The 21,464-nt window shown below is 42.0% G+C and overlaps 1 protein-coding gene across 1 annotated transcript in view; it reads right to left on the reverse strand.

The window, feature by feature from the left end:
- Positions 1-13,207: 13,207 nt before the first annotated feature.
- LOC126441928 (zinc metalloproteinase nas-4-like) overlaps positions 13,208-21,464 on the reverse strand; it is a 420,841-nt gene continuing 412,584 nt past the window's right edge. Inside the window, exon 13 of the mRNA XM_050090693.1 lies at positions 13,208-13,335. Within this exon, the coding sequence (XP_049946650.1) occupies positions 13,208-13,335 (128 nt within the window). The remainder of the gene's footprint in view (positions 13,336-21,464) is intronic.

Below are 21,464 nucleotides of genomic sequence, written 5' to 3' on the forward strand. Positions count from 1 at the left end.
TCCGATTTTGCTCATAATTCCTCATTCCTTACCCTAACAATCCACCTAATGTTCAACATTCGTCTGTAGCACCACAACTCAAATGCTTCTTTCTATTCTCTTCAGTTTCCTCCACTCCATGTTTCACTACCATACAATGCTACGCTCCATACGTATATTCTCAGAAATTTCTTCCTCAAATTAAAGCCTATATTTGATACTAGTGGACTTCTCTTGGCCAGGAATGCCAGTGGTAGTCCGCTTTTAATGACCTCTTTGCTCCGTCCGTTATTTGCTGTTCTGATGCCTAGGCAGCAGAATTCCTTAACTTCATATACTACGTGATCACCACTCCTTATGTCAAGTTTCTCGCTGTTCACGTTTCTGCTACTTCTGATTACTTAGTCTTTCCTTAATTTATTCTCAGTCTATATTCTCTACTCATTACTGTTCATTCCATTGATCAGATCATGTAATTCTTCGCCACTTTCACTGAGGATAGCAACGTCATCAGCGAATCTTATCATCCATATCCTTTCACCTTGAATATTAATTTCACTCCTGAACTTTTATTTCATTTACACTAGTGCTTCTCCAATGTACAGATTGAATAGGAGCGGTGAAAGACAAAATCCCTATCTTACACCCTTTTTAATCAGAGCATTTCCTTCTTGGTCTTCCAGTCCTATTGTTCCCTCCTGGTCCTTGTACATATTGTATATTACCCGTCTTTCACTGTAGCTTAACCCTATTTTTCCCAGAATTTCGAACACCTTGCACCATCTGACACTGGAGAACTGTTTTCCAGGTCTACAAACCCTATGAATGTGTCTTGATTTTTATTTAGCCATGATTCCATTATCAAATGCAACATTAAAATTATGTACTTGCTGTCTTTACCTTTGCTAAAGCCAAAATGGTCGTCGTTTAACATATCCTCAGGTTTCTTTTCCATTCTTCTGTTTATTATTCCTGTTACAAACTTGGATGCTTGACATTTTAAGCTGATTGTGCGAAAATTCTCTCCTTGTCAGCTCTTGCAGTATTCGGAACTGTGTCGATGATATCTATCTAAAAGTCAGGTAGCATATGGCCAGGCTCACTGATTCCACACACCAACGTGAATAGTCGTTTTGTTGTCACTCCCCCATTGATTTTAGAAATGCAAAGATAGCTATTGCTTCTCCCTTATTTGATCTTAAGTTTTCCAAATCTCTTTTAAATTATGATCCTAAAACTGGATCCCCTATCTCTTCTAAATCGACTCCTGTTTCTTCTTCTGTCTTGATAGGGAACACATTAAACTACGGAGAGAGCAAGATCCTTTCGTCTGCCTCCACGTATTGGGACACTATGTTTAAAGGAGCAGCCAGAATACATAGGCTAAGGATTTAATTAACAAATACACACTGCCTCAGCTAAGAAATCAGAGCATCCAGCATTGGCGACACGAAATAAAAGTTTCCGCCTACAAACTAGTCCACTGAGATGACATCAATGGGGAATCAAAGCCAAGACCAACACCTTAGCTGCAGGCCCAGTGGAGGCAGACTCAGCGGCTTGTTTCTCCGACATAGTGCTTTGGATGCTGACGTCTGATTTATAGCAATGCTTCTCGGCACCTGCGCTTTCCTAACGAATCTACTGGATACTTCGGCTACCCCTGCCCGATACATCCCTTCTAACATCTCTGTGTTCCGGGTTGTAGGCCGTGCAGGCAACGTGCAAATCCGACGGCTCCTCAACAGAGCTGACTTCCAGCGCAGGAACTACTTTGCCGCATCTGCAGCAAGCGCAAATCCGAGACTACGGTGATATCATTCAGCCAGGGAGGGGGGGGGGGGGGGGGGTAATTAGTGACCAACTTTCTATCTACGATAGTTGGAACCAATCACGCTACTCCACAGTAATCGTCCGCCCTGTGCTGTAACTCGCGACCGAGGCTGCAGATCCGCTCATATCAGAATGTCGTCTCACGGAGTCGTGACCGGCAGTTGTTCAGTCACAGTCGATTTATGGGGACACCACCATGGAATACATCGTAGTAACAGCGGACTTGTTATTGCAATCAGCACAGTCAAATAATGTGTCACTATTTGGACTTAGCCTCAGGCACACACTGTATTACTGGAAGTCGTAACTAGGCACAAGATCGTTAATTTGTTGACTAACGATGTTAACTTTTCGAGTAACGTATTAACTTTTTAGTTAATTTTAGATAATGTTAACGGACTCTTTAACTTCCGTTAACTTTCTTTGAGTCCGTTAGTCGCTAATTAGGTACCCACTACTTATGACAGAAATGACGCTGCGCCGCCCGCGGAAATCACGTTCTGACAAGTTCGGGTTACGTAGGTATGCAGCTACCCCTTGGTGTGCGCGATTCGTGTAAACAATCGAATGCGAGCGAGGATAACTGGGTATTGGCTGTTTATTGCTGTTTTTTACTAAGTTCACATTAAGTACAACTTTCCGTTAGTTGACTGACTGTGGAAACTAAATCATGGAATCGGACAACAATTTACAGAAAAGTCTAGTAGTACGACAACTGTAAACAGTAAAGCCCAGAGTCTAGTCAATATATATCTGGACACAAAGTCAAAACACTCATCCAACGATGTGGTATTTTCTGGAGGACAGGTTTTATAAATTTATTTACCAAATATAATACCCCTACATCCTCGAGTGCTGCAGTAAAACAACTTTTTTCTGTGGGCAAAGCCATTTTGTCTCTTAAATGAGCTTCGCCCTCGGATAAAAACTTTAACATGTTGATGTGCATGAAGGGAAATATGCACCTTATATCAGACACTATCTCATTCACCTGTACTTTGATTCTCCCGTGACTTAAAATTGATAAGTAAATATTATAAAACTAAATGATTAAACTGGTTTTTTTATTTATCGATGTGCTGCCTAAACTTCCCAAATCAAAACTTTCTTATTTAAGCAACGGAAAACGTTTGATTCACTTGCTTATTTAACTACACCCACAACATAAACTTTATTACAACGAGTTAACGAGTAACTTTAACACCCAATAAATCTCCTAAGGAACTCTTTGACGTATAACGAAGTTAACTTTTTTTAATGGGTTAATGACTAGCGAAGTTAACTTCTTGACTACCATTTCCCAGTTGTACTGGAAGTATTGTGTACTTGTGTTCAGAGTTCTTATCAAGGTATTTGTGAGTCTGAAGTTGGATTAATTTATTGGGTAGTTGTTTCAGAACGCTACGCTGGTGCAGTCATTCAGAGTGACGTACCTCATCAGCAGAGAGAATTTCACAAATGAACCAGCGTATAAAGTAGCGAACTGCAGCAGTTAGTCATGTTCGCTTCCCACTTAGTCGAATTCCTTTGTCCTTGACAGTGTGGAGCTGAAGTGTCACGGAAACTGAGTCATATGCTGCCAATCGTAACTTCCACTCGTAACTTTTGATCAAGCACCCTTATGTCCCTGATATTACACCTACAATGATCGTCTCCGCTCCGTATATTTCAGAACTTGCCTTACTTCTCAACTTCTTGAAGAGAGTTAACTGCTGAAAACTTCACGTCATTGTGTAACGCAGCACTGTGTTTGCAACTTAGCACCACTCTTTACAGTTCAAGTCACCTTATCGATGTGCAGAGCAGAAACGACAGAACTCTACTTCTCAAAAAATCGTTATCTGTGGAGCTGGGATGTCTGTGGGACCTGAGTTCGAAAGGCCTTCATCCTATTTCTTGTTTTAACAGGAGAGTGCAAATGTTGTGTTTTCTTGCTATACGAAACAGCAACCATTAGCGATTTATTCAAGCTGCTTCCCGAGAACTCACCGAATGGGGTGACGCAGTGGTTAGCGCAATGGACTCGCATTCGGGAGGACGACGATTGAAACCCGAGTCCTGCCACCCTGATAAAGGATTCCGTGATTTCACTAAATCTCTTCAGAAAATGCTGGGATGGTTCCTTTGAAAGGGCACTGTCGACTTTCTTCCTCAGTCTGATAGGACCGATGACCTCGCTGTTGGGTTCCTTCCCCCGAACAACCAACCAACCCGAGAAGTTTTGATACAGGCTAGGGTGTTTACACTTTCGTAGTTTACTTTATTTGTTACAGTTCGGGATTTTCAGAGGAAAACGTTCATAGATTTGGTTAAATTCGTGTTATACTTCAGAATTTTTCAAATGATAAGCTCATTGCATTCTGATAACTCTTACTACAAGTCAGAGCAGAATCTAAACAATATGCAGAGTGTTTGAGGTATAAGTGCAGGAATTTCTATTGACGATTGTGGACAGTGTACTAAACAACATATCAGTACTTACTTAATTTGCAGACTAATAATCATAGGTACTAAGAGTGGTATGTTTTTAGGTTGGTTGGTAACTCCCCTAGTCCGCATAGCACAAACAAGCCAACTTGGGAAGCAGGTCGGGTATTTAAATGTGGAGGTATGGACGCAAAACAGCTAGTCCATTCTGACAGGTATAGTCCATTTCGTGGGGCAGTTTGAAACGCGCAGAAAACATCAGATAGTAAATTAGGTGATGTGTTTAGGGGGAGTTTGTTACGCACAGAGAAAAAACAACTAAGACGTGAAGGGGGTACATATTAAGATGCCAATGATCACAACATCTGCACTTATACCCCTGACTCCTTGTGTACTGGATTACTTTCAGTCTTAAAGTTCAGAGTTTTTACGACGTACCCGGAGCTTAAGCACACTGGAAAACAATGTACTGTAATTGGAACTATGCTCGCTCGGCCGTTGATGACAGTTGTCGAAATCGTGGCCACTAGATACGCTTCACATCTCAGGCTCGTCCCATTCCTCCTACATGGTAAAAACTGTGAACATATTTAGATTCGACCCAGGCCGCCTGTGTGGAGGATCATTTCTCTGCGATCCATACAAGAACGCCTAAGAAATATGCGTCTTGTAAGACGGACAGTTTGTAAACTTTCGTCGATCAGAACAATGTCAAGCTGAACAAAAAGTGTTAGGTGTACGAAAAAAGTGCTTTATGAATCATACGTCAAAGAGAATTAACGCTATTGTAGATTTTAAAAAAAAATCAGATTCACATGTCTTACAGACATATTGTCATAGTATTCTTTTATGCTGAACTATTAAACTACACTACCTAGAAGCTAGAATATTTGGATATATTGTTGCATTGTTTGTTTGATTCGTGCCACTCACTCAATAAACTGTATTTTTGTAAACAAAAGTTATTCTGTCATTCTGTCTGCTTGTTGTGCAGGGTGGCTAAGTAGGCCTTACACTAGCACGAGGCCGACGCTGTGCAGGCTTACACAGCTTTCAAGAACGAAGTGAATGTGCTGACGAGAGGTCGACAGAGATAGAGACAGCTGTGTTTAGCGACGAAGAAAGTCAGCGAAAATACCGAATGCAGAGATAAATCACGCCTCGGAGTGATAGTGTCATTTGTACAGCCGTTTCGTGACGGCCGACCTGGACAAGTATTGGATTTCTCATCAAGGTCGGAATCGAGATACCATCTGCATGCTTTTCGTAGATGGAGCACCTGCATTGAGGAAATCGTGTTACCGCCGTTTTTCTAAGCATATAATGTATTTGAACAGCAGGATTGCCACGTATTATTTTTTTTAATAATTCGAAAAATACGGTCCCTAGCGGAAGCGCATCCCAGTACAAAATATAACTACATTAAATTACCTTCAAAATTGATTTGTTCTTTTTTCTGTAGGACTAATAGCTATCGCGTAGCGAGCGAGAGAATATGAAAATATTGCCCTTGGTATTTGAAGGCTTTTCAGGTTGCATAAAACCCAGGGCTAGGGGCACCTGAATCACCCAGTATAAGATTAAAAGACTTACTAACATAATGATTTTTTTTTTTATTTCATTAATCGACTGATTTCTTCACCAAGATTCCAGTTATTCTTACGGCATTGCTTCTCAATTTCTAAAGTGCATCTTTTCAATATTATTAACAACAATCTCTCTCTCGATGAACCTAAGCGCAGAATGATGATTTCCTTTGTGAATCAACGCGTTGCATTTGATTACAGTACCGACGGTTTTGCGACTTCTCGTGAACGCAAACACGAATCAGCAGCGTTGTGTTACAATCACAATTGCGATCGCTGCAAGTAGAGCTTTGGTGTAGTTGGAAGGAGAGCGTAGGAAATCGGCTGTCCGTTCTGACGGAACCATCCCAGTGTATGAGTGAAGCAGTTTATTGGAGTACATATGACTGAATTACTGAATTCTGGATAAGAATTCGGAAGACGATACTTTTGAAAGTGAGTAATGACTCTTATCTCAAGCGCCATATCGTTCGGAAAGAAGAGAAAAAACGAGATCTTACGTTCGGCCTCTTCTTATCAACAGAACAGGGTGGTGAGGTGCTAAATCTTCAACCTGTCATCCAGATCCAGGTTTTTCGCGGAATTCCGTAAATCTATTAATATGAAAGCCGGGATGGTTCCTTTAAAACGGCACGGCCTATTTTTTCCCCTAACCTTTCCCAATCGGTTTTTGTGGTCAGTATCTAACATCATGGCGAACAGGATGCCGTTTCCTAAACTTTCTTTTTACTGCTCGTTATGAATTGTAGTAACAGAAGAATAGAATTAAACAATGTGAATTATGTATGATGGTGGAAGTAATTTTGAGTGGAAGTATCTGGCCGGCAGCAGGAGACCAGATGGAGTGAAATTCCTGATCACCAATAAGATGTCGGGGCTCGAATGACGCAGTGGGTGACGCACCGCGTCCGGAGCATGCCACGCCGTCCGGTGTCGCTAGCGAGCTTGTGCTGTCTACAAGTTGGTAAAGTCTGACCCACGTTGCTCTCTAGGAGCCACGTTGCATGCTACGAACGCTACTCTTCCTGCTCTCTGATCTCATACCCTGCTGTACACATCGCTCCATCTTCGCTTCTGGACTGCAACTGGGGACAGTGTTATTTGGCTTGGGATCTACACCTTCCCCTCTACTGTGCTTCAATAACGGCCATTAAAGCTACGCCCTCTGAGGGCAGTGACTGCGTAAGTGCTGGCAGATCTTCCGTGGAGATGTTCGAGAGAGGTCGATTTGTAACTGAAGCGTGGGAGCAGCCTTACACTCTGAGATGTTGACCCATATTGTGACTCTATGGCCTTTGTCGACATGTTCTCTGATAATATTTTTCTCGGGGCTGCAACCAGGTAATGCAGTCATCCAATCGCAATATTTCCTGGTCCACCTGGCCGCCATCTTGCAGTGACAACGTTGTACGATAATCTCGCCGGAACTGATTCATACCATGAGGGCCACTCTATACACGGCGGAAGGCCAAGAGCCCGAGCGCCAGAAATTATCGCCGCTGTCCCCTAGCGCAAGTGAATGTACAGCATACCAGTGGTGGAAGCTAGCGAGAAGCGATGAATAGCTATGAAGTACTACTGTCAATATATTCTGCCGGCCGAGTCAATGACCATTGTTTTTTAATTTAAGACGAAACAGTGTTGCAAATCCTATTAACATTACTTAAAAGGCTACGTCTCGTCTCTATTTATATTGTTGCCTGGCAACCTAATTTCGAAAGATTCCTTTAAAATACAGTTCCTATAGCGTGACGAAATGGCCACTTGCGTCTCATTATTATACAACATTCTGTGACCCTCGATAAGACAATGCTCCGCTATCGCAGATTTTTAAATCTACATCAAACGAGTGCGGCGATGGTGCTCAGAACATGTGTTGACTGGTGCGAATTGTCAGGAGAATATACGAGTTCCAACAGTGGCAAAGAATTTTGTAAACACCGGGCCTCCACAACCCTGTACTCCCGTACGGAGAGAGAACATCTCTGACAGTTGAAGTAGCCTTGGCGCACTTGCTTCGCACGTCCACAACCACCGATCAGATCATGAGATTTTGTTTATGTTACTGCGGCAACACCACAGTGTTTCCACTGCGCTAGGCGATCCCTGCTGTCAGACAATGGTGCCACGTGCTTTCTTCAGGTTTGTGTGCACTCCACAAATACTGTGAGTTTCTTGCCGTGTGTGTGGGAAATGACTTCCTGTAGAGCGGAGAAGAGGACTTCTCGAAAAGGAGCTACGCTGAAATCTTAAGCATGCGAATTTATATAGATTTCTTGTTTACGTTAAAAGGGACAGTAGTGGACCTTTGATAACATGAGCAAAGTGACTAACAGGGTGGTAGAAGCATTGAACAACTCTACAGTGACAGTGAAGAGTCACAACTGATAAAGAGGCTGCCAATTCAACTGGGAGCCCTGTTATTGTGGCGCCTGGAATGGCAAGGAAGAGATCGTATTGTGTGACTGAAAGAGACAACTTTGACAAAAGTGCTATCAAGCAACATATATACGCGTACTACAGCAGGAAGCAGTACATGACACTTAAAAAGTAGATGGCATCATTGTTGGACAGTGATGTGTTCACAGGCACATCGAGAAGTCTCTTCGCTTTTTTTAAAAAAAACTGGCTTTCGGTGGAAAAAGTTCTCAGGAAGAAAGGTACAAATGGAACACGGAGACATAGCATTACGAATGTTTAGTTTCCTACGTGAGTTGCTAGCAATGAATCCGTAGAATGTAATATGGACTGATGAAACGTATTTCAACGAGCGTTATGCACAATCCGTCGCGTGGACAGACTACACGCACCACGGAACAATAGTGTGCAAACTTTGAGAGGGAGGGAGGCTAATCATTGTTCATGATGGCTCTATGAACGGTTTTGTGCCCGGTGCTATGATAATGTTCCAGTAAAAAGGAAAAAAAAACTATCGATTGCCCCGAGAAAATGAATGCAGATTCATTTAGAGACTGGTTCGTTAGTCGTTTGCTACAAAATGTCAGTTCTGGTAGTTTTTGCGCGATGGACAACGCGCCGTGCGCCCATTCTGCACAATGAAATAAGGCAGCAAGGCTGCAGCAAGGAGAAACAAAATAGTCAGCTGGTCGAAAGGCAGTAAAACAGACTTTGAAGAGAACATGTGAAAAATGCAACTTCTGGAACTAGTGAAATGATACAATCCAGAGAAGACGTAGTATTTAATTGATACGTTAGAAGAGAACCACAGCCACAAAGTTACACGTTTTTCGCCGTACCACTGCCATTGGAACGCCATCCAACTTGTCTGTGGTCACATAAGAACAGATGTCGCTGAGTGAAATAAAACCTTTACGTTGCGAAATGCAGAGGGGCTGGTAAATGAGGCTGTCAAACGAATAACGTCAGAATTTGGAAAGAACGTTGTAAAACATGTGTGGATGGAGATTACAAGGTGGAACATAGAAGAAGCTGTAAGAGAAGAGTCCCTGCAAAGTACTGTAATTTGTTAATCAGACGATGAGGATAGCAGCAGCGAAGTTTCCGAAGACTGTGTGGTAGTGACGAGATATTATCAATCATATGACGATTTTATTGGGGTTTCCAATCTCCCACACGAAAAATAAAAAGTAACGTCTTCATTCCATATTTACACGTAACATCTGTGCATTTTGCTGTACGTTGTTAATGTCGAAAATGTGCTTGTGTGTACGATACTGCAGTGCCTGTGTTATTCGGGAGGACGATGCGAAATTCCTGAACACATGCGTGCATGTCCGAAGGAAAAAGCACTGCTCGAACTACAGCCGTTATAAAATACGCGTTCGTAGTTGCGAATATGGAGAACCATTAGGTGTATAATGGAATGACGATAATCAAATTTATACCAGTCTGGGACTCGAACCCGGATTCCCCGCTTATTGCAAGCTGTCCCCTTCCCATTTGGCTACCTGAGCACGACTCATGACCATCGCAAAACTTCCATATGTCGTGAACCGTGTGTCTACAACCTGTACTCATACACCCATCATGTAGATTCCCGTACAGAGAAGACATGCACGTCTGAAGGAATTTTGCATCGTAATTAAGAATAAGACAGGGACTTCAATATTGTAATTATCCGCCGAAACCGGGCAAGCGACTTTCAACTAATATGTCTCCCCTGTACACGAATGCAGATAATGGATGTACGAGCACATGTTGTAGACACATGGTTGACAACATATGGAAGTTTGGGATAGGAAATGGTTGCATGCAGATACGGGTCCACGTGCAACGTTTTCTACAAAGACTGTATCCCACAGTGTTATCGTCCTTTCTGTAAACCAGTATGTCTAGAAATGGAAGCTCTCTATTCCTTTTAACCACCATCGTGAACTAGATACAGGGAGAAAGGTAATTAAAATGATCCAGCAGACAGTTCATAGCGTCTAATCCATGTGGCCGTATCATCAAAGTATTGTCAAATTACGTTCACAAAAAGTTAAGTTTTAAAACCGCGGTCCTCAGTGCCGTGTCTTCAAAATCTTCCAGAAATAAGTTTGTGACTATGGAGGATAATGGGCTCCCAAAAACCACTTCCTCAGTTTCTTAAAAATAATTGTCATAAATAAAAAATTATGTCGTCAGCAAATGACGGCAAAGCTTCGTTAGTTTCACGTCCAATTTTTCACTAAGTTCTTTGAGAACTTTGACTCATATTGTGGGCAGGTTCAACTAAAGGCTATCTCCATTAGACCATGTGCCAATGGCTTGGATTATATCAGACTCTAAGTAGTGTTCCCAAGAGTGTCAAAGTGTTGGTACTAATTAGTATGCCAGATGGGGAAATCAATGTTTTTATCTCCGTTGTTGTCACAGTCCGCGTGGCTTCCCCGTCGGAGGTTAGAATCCTCCCTCGGGCATGGGTGTGTGCGTCGTCCTTAGCGTAAGTTAGTTTAAGTTATATTAAGTAGTGTGTAAGCTTAGGAACCGATGACCTCAGCAGTTTGGTCCCATAACAACTTACCACAAATTTCCAAGTATCTCCGTTGCTGCTATTATAGACCATTAGGCATTGATAAGTTGTCTCTGTTCAGTTTCCATAAATGCTTACAGCAAACAAACGTAACATCACTCTTCTGTCATGTAACAGCCATTCCACGGCACGTTTGAATTCCCGCCGACCATGCAATCCACTTCAGCTTGTTGCCGGCGCTTATCCGCCGCGAGCAGCGACTGGCGCGGTGCACTGTCAGGCCTGTTTCGCATTAGCCTAGTTGCCCCATGGAGCACTCGGAGGGGGGTGGTTCCGTGATGTCGGAGGGCATGTGGCTGTGTCGCCATGAGGTGAAGCGGTCGCGGTACCCAGTGACAGTTGGGGAACGCCGGCGAAAGTGTGTGCACCCTGGACACATCGAACTGTGCTGAAGTGGAGGCAGCAGAGCAGCTGGACTCAGAACGGCCGACTGAGGGCGTGTAAGTCTGTAACGGAAGAGATCGTTGAGCTGCAGCAGCAGAGGGTGCTCACCTCTGTACACCCAGAGGATACGACAGCTGAGAGCCGTAGAGGTATCGTCAGAGAGAGTTTCTGTTATGACGATTAGCAAGCAGGGCATAAGAGTGACTTGTGCCGTTGCGTGGTGGTGGTAAAAGCATTTGCGCTCGCATCAATGTCTGTTTGAGAGCTGAATTATCAAGACACACAGAAATCATTGTGTGCCGGAATTGGTAGAACAGTGCCTCATCAAATTGTACTCGAATCGAAAAGGCATGGCGAGGCCGTGGAGAGCTCCGATTTTACTGTAATTGTGCTCTATTTGATAAACTCAAGGTCGTGGTGTGATCCAGTTGTATCTTAGTGATAAGCTTCAGTGAGGCTATTGCCAGTTTACGTACCTTTATAGTTGACTGTATGTTAGTGACAGTCATCTTCCAACCTCTACACCTTGCGTGGCACAGAAGCGCAGCCCCTGTAAATCGTGAACTGTACCTCAGCCAGACAAATGAGAAATGTATCTTGTTTCTGATACCTAGTATAGTAGTGTAGAGATGTGTAGTGTAGTGTTGTACAGTAGTATAGTTCAGAATTATAAATTACAACATTTGTGATAGAGCAGTGAGCATAGTGTAGTAGACCAACAGCGTGTGGATTCTGGGTTCCAGGTGAACATATATCTGTGTGCCAGATGGGAAAATGGTGTTTGTAGATATTTCTTTTTTAAAACTATTTTTTCTTCTACTAAGATATTATATGTAAATTTTTTCCATTAAGCGCCATAATGCTTATTTATACATTTGAAATAATGTGATATGTTCATGCCAATTCAGGAATAACGTTTGGTCTGTTGTTGTATCTAGGTAAAAGACTAAAAGAAACAGGAAACAAATAATTACCGTAAATGTGGTATCAGACCTTTCCAACAGCTCCGAAAGAACAGACACCACATACACAAGTAAGGCGAGGCCTGCCATTGATAGCTCCAGTGGAGATGAACGCCACGTTCGAACACTTAGCGGAATCGGCAAAATGCCGCGAGTAATGAGGATTATTTGTAGAGGCATTACGTCAGTAGCGTATGGATAAGTTGAGAAGTCACGTCTGACGGGAGGCGCGCTCGGGTAGTCCGCGCAGTTGCGATGACCACTGTGCCTGGACGGCTTAGCGATCAGAGCGCCTGGCCAGTCAGCAGAAGGCACGGGTTCGAATTCCAGTCTGGCGCAAATTTTCAACTGTACTCAGTGATGTTAATCAATGCCCACTCATTGATTTCTTTGTAGCTTGAAATAAATGGCAGTTTGTGTATCAGTGTAGACTGCATTGTTCGCGTGTGTCGGTAGGTCTGGTGTTTAATTAATGTGTTGGTTGTAGCTGGATTTGTTGTTGTAATATCTGGGGACCTCGTGTTGTTGTTGCAGAATTATCAGTTTTCCCTCTGCAAAGTTACTTTAAGTGGGGTGGAGGAATGCTTTTTATTTATACCTGTATCTTAGAGTAAGTTTTCTACTGTATCATCTTTGATGTTCCATTGCAGTTTCAATTCTCTAATTCTGTCAGTGAGTAATTATATTTTATCAACTTTATATTGTTATATCGGAAGTTAATTTGGTATATTGAACACAAGTGCTTGCTGTGTTTACTTATGCATGCACTGTGGCATTGTAAGTTCTGTGTTAACAAATCAATGTACTTGTTTCAGAGCCCACGCTTGTACAACAACCAGCCAAATTCCTGCGCCACAAATGTATAATCTGTAATCTCGGTCATACAGTCATTCACTCGACTCATATGGACACCTGAGTGCCGTAGCTGTTGGACTGGAGAGGAAAGCAGGAGATCAGATACAATTTTTACCAATTTGTTAACCAATAATTTATTTTTGCAGTAGTAGCGCGGCAGCTGGCTATGTACAGAGCGGCGGGAGCTAGCAGGTGCCGCAGGCGGCGGGGCAGAAGGCGGCCATGTAGTCTGCGGAGGTCGCGCACTCGCCCAGCCGCGCCCACCGCTCGCAGTGCTCGTTCTCGTCGACGCACGGCCGGTCCGACGCCACGCCTGCAACACGACACGACTCGACACTGCAACACGACATGACTCGACACTGCAACACGACACGACTCGACACTGCAACACGACACGACTCGACACTGCAACACGACATGACTCGACACTGCAACACGACACGACTCGACACTGCAACACGACATGACTCGACACTGCAACACGACACGACTCGACACTGCAACACGACATGACTCGACACTGCAACACGACACGACTCGACACTGCAACACGACATGACTCGACAGCGTCTCTTACGAGCCGCAGCTGCAGATGTCACTCAACAGTTTGTTTAGTCACCAAAATCATAAAAACGCCTAACAACTTCCATTTAATAAGGACGGAAAGTTACTAGCATAATTTCTGCTATTCTTTATACGAGGTTTCTCTGCCAGTTTCGATTGAAAAAGTGCGGAATTCGATATGGGACATGGTGGCATACTCCCGCTTCAGCCCCTATTTTTTCATGAAGTTCCAACAGTTAGCGGTGCTAAACGTAGCCATCATAATGACGTCTGTAACGGAGCTGCGTTTCAAGCAGAGAGCTATCACTGAGTTTCTTTCGGCGGAAAACCACAGCATCGCAGATATTCATAGGCGTTTGCAGAATGTCTAGGGAGAGCTGGCGTTGAACAAAAGCACAGTGAGTCGTTAAGCGAGGCGTCTGTTATCATCGCAAACCTATCAGGTATCCCGCGTGCCGACTAGCCACACACAACTGTGATTCCTGCAATTTTGGAACGTGCGGACACTCTCGGTCGAGGTTATCGATGGATCCCAACAAAACACGTCGCTGTTCAACTGGACATTTCTGTTGGTAGACCTGACACACTCGCCCACCAGTTGGGGTACACAGAGGCGTGTACCATCTGGATTCTTCGACATCTAACAGTAGATCGTAAAGAGCAACGCAGCACCATCTGCGCGGAATTGCTCGCGCATTACGACGCTTGTGGTGACTATTTTTCGTCGAACATGAACACAAGCGATGAAACATGCGTTCATCACTCCGAACTGGAAACAAAACAGCAACACATGGAGAGGCGCCAATCACCTCCGCTCCAAAAAAAGATTCAAAGCCGCAACCTCTGTCGGTAAAATAATGGCGATGGTCTTCTGGGACTCTGAAGGGGTTACTCCGTTTGATGTTCACCCTCATGGTGTAACGATCAACCCTGAAGTGTATTGTACTATAGGCGAACACCTTATTTCCTCCACATTCCAGGCTTCCTTCCCTTATTGTATACCTAAAATTAATTTAGCTATTATACCCTACAAATACAAATCTCCTAATTATTCCTATATCTTTAGCTACGATGTATTTAACACAGCTTACCAATAAGGAACAAATCAGAACCGTGAATGAACATCATATAATAAGATACCTGTTTATAATGGAAACCCAGGAAATCAGAAGAACAGATTAACGAAATGCCTAACATCACCTGGATGTCCAAATATACGAGTACATGAAAATTTTAGCCGCAAGAGCAGAACACTGAAGTCCGTAAGCTGCATAGTAAACTAGAGAGGATCGCCATACGACCGGAGGCGCTAGAGTTCGATGTATGTAAGATTACCCCCTGGAATACTTAGTTGTGTATATTGCATTTAAATGTGCATTGATTTTAAGGACTAAATAGAACATTTCTCTTAGGAAATGATATTTAACATGACCAACAGCACGCAACACTTGACGATGAAAGCCATTCAAGGTTTCTTTCAATATTTTTTGGGCTATAAGGCCCAGTGGCTGTTATGTTACGCAATAAATGTGTTTGCATTATTTCAGCCTTGCCAGTTGTCTTGTCACATGGTCAAATAAACTCACACACTGAAGGTGTGTGTCAGTGACGAGAGGTAGGGCAAGAGTACAGCCGAACTGTGTGTGTGAAAGACCTTTCGACAACATTCGGCTATGGTAGTCATTCAAGATTTCGTCCATTATTCTCTTGACAGCCAAACGATTTTCATTCAGTATTTTTCTATCTATAGCGCTATCTTTTGTTTCACATCTGTTATGTAATAGTGTCTGTTTCTTTAGAAGTTTCGCCACTACGGCGACTTGCGTGTCCCTAAGAAACTCCAGATATCCAACCGCGGAGAGGGGACCTACAGTTCAACGTAGAATCAGAACGACGTGCCGTTTCTGGCGTCTTCTCAAGTACTTGAGAGGTGAATGCTAGATTAAAAGGCAGACTGAAAAATCTTAGGTCCAACCGAGATTCGATCCCGCGACCGCTTAGTTTACAGTCAAGCCCTTTACTCCTTTTTTTCCTTTACTTTGTTCGTCATTTTTCGCATCATTTGGTAGAGGTAGACGTCACAAGACACCCCTTCAACTCCATCGTTAAAGACTGCACTCATACTTTTTTTTTATTACAGGGAGCGCCAACCCTCTGTCCGAATGCACTGAGCTACCGTGCCGGACCGCTAGGTCACAAGGTCCGACACATTACATCCGGAAATACTTGGATCATAATTTCTCGATTTTCGAAAAGCACTTAGCTCATTACCACACCTTCGCTTATTATCAAAAGTACAACTACATGGGTTATTATGCGAAATTTGTGATTGGCTTGAAGATTTTTCGTAGGTGGGACACAGGAACTTATCATGGGTGGAGACTCATCGGCAGATGTAGAGGTAACTTCGGTTATACCCCTGGAAAATGTAGTTGGACCCTTGCAGTTCATGTTCCTTATTATTGACATTGCGGACAATATTAATAGCAATTTCAGAATTATCGCAGATGATGCAGTTACCCATAATGACGAACTGGCGGAAAGAAGCTGCAAAAGTATTCAGTCAGATCAGATTTAAAACTCGCTGTTGTTGAATTTACGAAGGAAAAAGGCACGCAGTGACGAAAATTAGAACATTCTGAATAGACTGCAGGCTTCGCATTTTAAACGGACTTGACGGCATCCTGCCCATAGTACGCCACTGCAAGGTAACTTCTTTCTGATTTGATGGGGGTGCATTTAAAAAGAAAATTGCGTTATAGAAGGGACACATTTTGACAAATCTCACTGACGTTAAAGAAATAGCGAGGTTTTAAGAATTCGTCGTGGCCTTGAAATAATTACAAGGATGTTTTCCTACACGTTTTGAGGACACTGCAAAATCTTACATATGATTTCATTCTGTTTTAGGGACCGTTTGCCGTTTCAGCGGAAAGTGTCCTGTTCGCATGCGTATGTAACTGACTGATTTGCAAGATAGTTTCCGTTTTAAGGACTGATATCTTTAACGTTGAAACTGTCTAAGACGTCTACATTTCTTTCCTCAGGTAGACTTCACACCTCTCCATAACGATATTGCAAAAATGCTGCAACATTTCGATCAACATATGTGTGTGAAATACGTTTTTTTGGTTATGAAACTAAATAAGTCACAATTACTCGACTACCTGAGTGCGAAAACCTGAAATTGTCTGCTTCCGTCCATATGCCGACGTAGATGAATCGCATGGTTGTAAATTTTGAGGTAGAGGTCTCTATGGATGATGTTGCTGTGAGCTTCTAGTAAACATTTGCTACCTGAGGTACTTGGATGCAAATGGGATTGGAGAGGAAGTAACATGAGAAACGATGTGCGATGAGTCCTGGGAAGAGTCGACAGCTGGTACGTTTCGTATAGGATTACAGTTACGCAGGGAAAGGGTGGGTTGAAATGTTCATTCGGGAATGGAACAGATACTGCAGGTTATAGTTTACAGGATCGTTAGATTACAGGAACGATTTCATCATTTGGGAAGGGAAATCGTTCGAAACTACCGTGGGAAATGATACAGAGTATGCAGAGATGTCGAGTTGATGGGACGGTGGCAGAGTTGCAGCAACAGGGTGTTCTTTGATGGGAGATATAAATGAGGCAAAGGATTGGAGAGGATGTTACACTTATTTAGAGTGTTGGAACTTCATAACCTGGTACACGACATGGGTGGGGAAGGATAAATGGATACATAAAGTGAGACGCAGTGCATAACGATCAATGATTCCAAGCAAGTGCTAAAACATGGGACAGGTGGGGAGATTCATGCGTCATCTGTATAGCTGAAGTTGGGCCGAATGATGATCTAGTAGGTACGTATGATCGTAGAGGAATATAGTCCCTATATTTGGTCAGTCATCGTTTATGTTTTGGGTGGTTTATAGACGGTGGTTCCACGATAGCTTTTCATCGAGTGTCAGTCCAAGGTGCTTTAGAGTTTTAGTTAGACCAATTAGATGGCTGTCGATTGTGATGTAGACGCCTCGAATTCGGGTGATTTTGTTCTATAGTTATTGGTCGGGTAGTTGCAAGACTGATGGCTCAAATGGCTTTGAGCACTACGGGACTTAACATCTGAGGTCATCAGTTCCCTAGAACTTAGAACTACTTAAACCTAACTAACCTAAGGACATCACACACATCCATGCCCTAGGCAGGATTCGAACCTGCGACCGTAGTGCTCGCGCGGTTCCAGACTGAAGCGCCTAGAACCACTCGGCCACACCGGCCGGCTGCAGGAATGGTGTACAGGTATTGGTATTCCTTTGGATGAGCTATTGATAGGACAATTTTCAAAGCCCCTCGGAGAGTGGTATGTAGAGAACCGAAGAGAAGTTGTGGGATCCACCAGACTAATCAATTCCAGGCATTTTCTAAGTAATTTATTGCGAAATGTTATGAGTTTCCCTAAAAATTTCTGCCAACTAAGGTATTTCAGGATTTCTGTTGTTATTTCTCGCCAGTCAATGAAGTGCATCACCTTTTGTGCTGCCATACTTGATGCACTCGCAGTGTTTGCTGTGAGTACAACCTGACATTCGAGTACTAAGGCTACACTTATAAATAGTGGTTTTCTTGCCTTTACGATCTGCGCGTGTACGATATCTGACAAGACACTGTTTTCATCTGTTCACCGCTTTTGTGACTACGTGAAATACATAAAATTATTCTCCTATAAATTAGTGTAATTAATTGTTGTTTGATACGTACATTAGTTTGTCGTGAGAATATCGAAACAAATTGCAAAACTTTGTGTAAAAATCTTCATGAACACCACTTATATTAGCGAGTGGCAATAAGGCACTGTAATTTCATATTACTGTTTGTTTTGTGTGAGACAAAGACATGCATTCAACAGCAAAGCGAGGTTCTGCGCTAGCCTTGAATGTGCGTTGGCATGTTATTGAGTGGAGGGCATCCATCAGCAAGAAATATCGAGATGATAATCTTACACATAACGTGCTCTTACCGCTTCTGGAGAAAACATTGTTCTGATCGTTGTGTTTGGCTGAGATACTGCTGCGTCGTGGACGACTCGTATATGTTATATATTTGTTCAGGACAACAAGCGAGTGAAGATCCGATTATTACCGAAATCTGAAGCGCCGGAACATCTCCTATTGCACCCTTAATCTCAGAAAATTGTGACTGTAGTTAATTATTTTGTCTCTGTCTGAAAAGTGTACTTATCCTGAACGATAGTAAAAAAACATGAGCCATTATTGTTCTCATAGTTCAAGTATTCATCTGAATAATCAGATATTAGAAGCTTGCGTACAACACTGAAGGCTCAAATACATTCATCTGAATCATGCTTACTGCATCTAGCAGTCTGCGCTGCAAATTATGATTTTTTAAGCCGCTATACTGCTCTTAGTAGATTCCATTAGTCGTTCGGAGTACCATTTAATGTATTCATTGTTGTACGATTGCAAGCATGTGAGTTAAGTGTTTTATGCTGGCGCTAATCCTTTAATGAATGTGTTTTTGTTTTTCCATCGGAGGGTTTTTCCTGAGATATAGCTGCATCGTGGCCGAATCGACGTCTTGAACCAGCGTTACAAATAAATGTATTATATCCTCGTAAACACTGGTACAAAACATGTATGTAAAATAAAAATAAAATGTAAATTAACCGAAGTACTTTCTCAAAAACAATATTTACCACTAATAATGTAGGTTAATTTTACAAAGAAGAAGACAGCAACCAGCCACTATTAATACTGCTATTTCTTTAGGTAAATAGCGCCGTTACCGGTTTCGAACTGGTAAGTTCATCATCAGACGGCTGTTCACATGATTTTCAAGATACACTTTACATTATTGTCCGTTTCCGATTTTTATTCTTCCACTGTGGCGAAGTATTTTTTGGTGTGTTGTTGCCCTACGGTAGAAAACAGTGTTAGAAGCGCTCTATGTGAAAATAACTAACCTTCAAACGATGAAATACAGAGTAAATAAATATGTGAGGTTAAGTGGTTATGGTACTTACGTCGAAAATTACGCGCGATTTTGTTGCGAAGTTGCAGGATTGTATTTTTGAAAATTCCAAAATATATCCAGCACTTATGTAATTTGTACATCACCATATTGTGCAATGCACAACACACACACACACACACACACACACACACACACACACACACACACACACACCAACACCAAAAATAATTTGCCACAGTTATCATAAAGATTGCAGATTTACAAATACAACAGTGTCAGAGACGTTCTCTCACAGAGACATCACAATATGCAGATTGCGTTGATTTCACAGTATGGCTGTTTTAAAGAATAACATAACATATTGAAAATTAAAACACAAAGATAAACCTTACATCATGAGCATATAATATTACAGATGAAGTTGACAGATGTAGTAACCAGCTTGTGTGAATGCTACTTATTATGTAAATACTGTGCTATATACAAGGAGCAACATAGAGGTGATATAAAATGAATAACATCTGTCAACTTCATCTGTAATATTATATGCTCATGATGTAAGGTTTATCTTTGAGTTTTAATTTTCATTGCGTTATGTTATTCTTTAAAAACAGTCGTACTGTGAAATCAAAGCAATCTGTATATTGTGATGTCTCTGAGAGAGAACGTCTCTGACACTGTTGTATTTGTAAATCTGCGATCTTTGTGATAACTGTGGCAAATTCTTATTGGTGTCAGTGTGTGGTGCATTGCACAATATGGTGATGTACAAATTACATAAGTGCTGGATATATTTTGGAATTTTCGAAAAATACAATCCTGCAACTTTGCAACAAAATCGCGCGTAATTTTCGACGTAAGTACCATAACCACTTAACCTCACATATTTATTTATTCTGTATTTCATCGTTTGAAGGTTAGTTATTTTCACATAGGGCGCTTCTAACACTGTTTTCTACAGTAGGGTAGAAACACACCAAAAATACTTCGCCACAGTGCAAGAATAAAAATCGGAAACGGACAATAATGTGAAGTGTATCTTGAAAATGATGTGAACAGCCGTCTGATGATGAACTTGCCAGTTCGAAACCGGTAACGGTGCTAGTTACCTAAATAAATAGCAGTATTAATAGTGGCTGGTTGCTGTCTTCTTCTTTGTAAGAATGAACCTACATTAATTGTACACAGCCACCGTCTAACCATGTCAGTTTTAGACAAAATAGCATATTTACTACTGTTTTTGAGGAAACTCTTCAGTTAATTTACCTTTTATTTTTCTTTTATTTACATGTTTTGTATCAATATTTGCGAGGAGATAACTTTATATAGATTGTTTGTGATGCACAACAACGATAGTACATGCCACAACCACATACAACAACATTTAATTGCACAAAGTAGCTAGTTTATCAGTGGGAACGGAATCAAAAATGCGTCACTGAATTGCAGTGTCCTTTGCTTCCGTCAAGAAAGAGGTGGTAACAGCTCGAGATATTCCCACTGAGGCAGTTTAGCTTGACATTAACGCGGTCAGTCTTCCGTTGCGTTAACTTCAGGTAAAAGCCATTTTTGGTAGCAACTTAATATAGACGTTATCCAGTATTTTCACTTGCGCACTGAAGGATCTGTTACGCTACACGTGGCTACTATAGGGCGACAGGACGTAGTCATAGCATCATACGATCGCTGACATTTCACATGATAATTGCGCTGTGCTAAAGCTGTACGAACAACTGCTAGAAAGTCCTGAAATTGCAATTCTGGAAGCAAAATTACAAAAGTTGGGGAAAAATTTGAGTAAAATTTTGAACTCAAAAACATAAGACTTGGTAATCAAAACTGGAGCAAAAAGGAAAAAGACAATAGCTTTCAGGTTCTCAATGTAGAAAACACAAAAATGAAAT

This window comes from Schistocerca serialis, chromosome 1 (genome assembly GCF_023864345.2).
Source record: "Schistocerca serialis cubense isolate TAMUIC-IGC-003099 chromosome 1, iqSchSeri2.2, whole genome shotgun sequence".
In the NCBI taxonomy this organism is placed as follows: Eukaryota; Metazoa; Arthropoda; class Insecta; order Orthoptera; family Acrididae; genus Schistocerca; species Schistocerca serialis.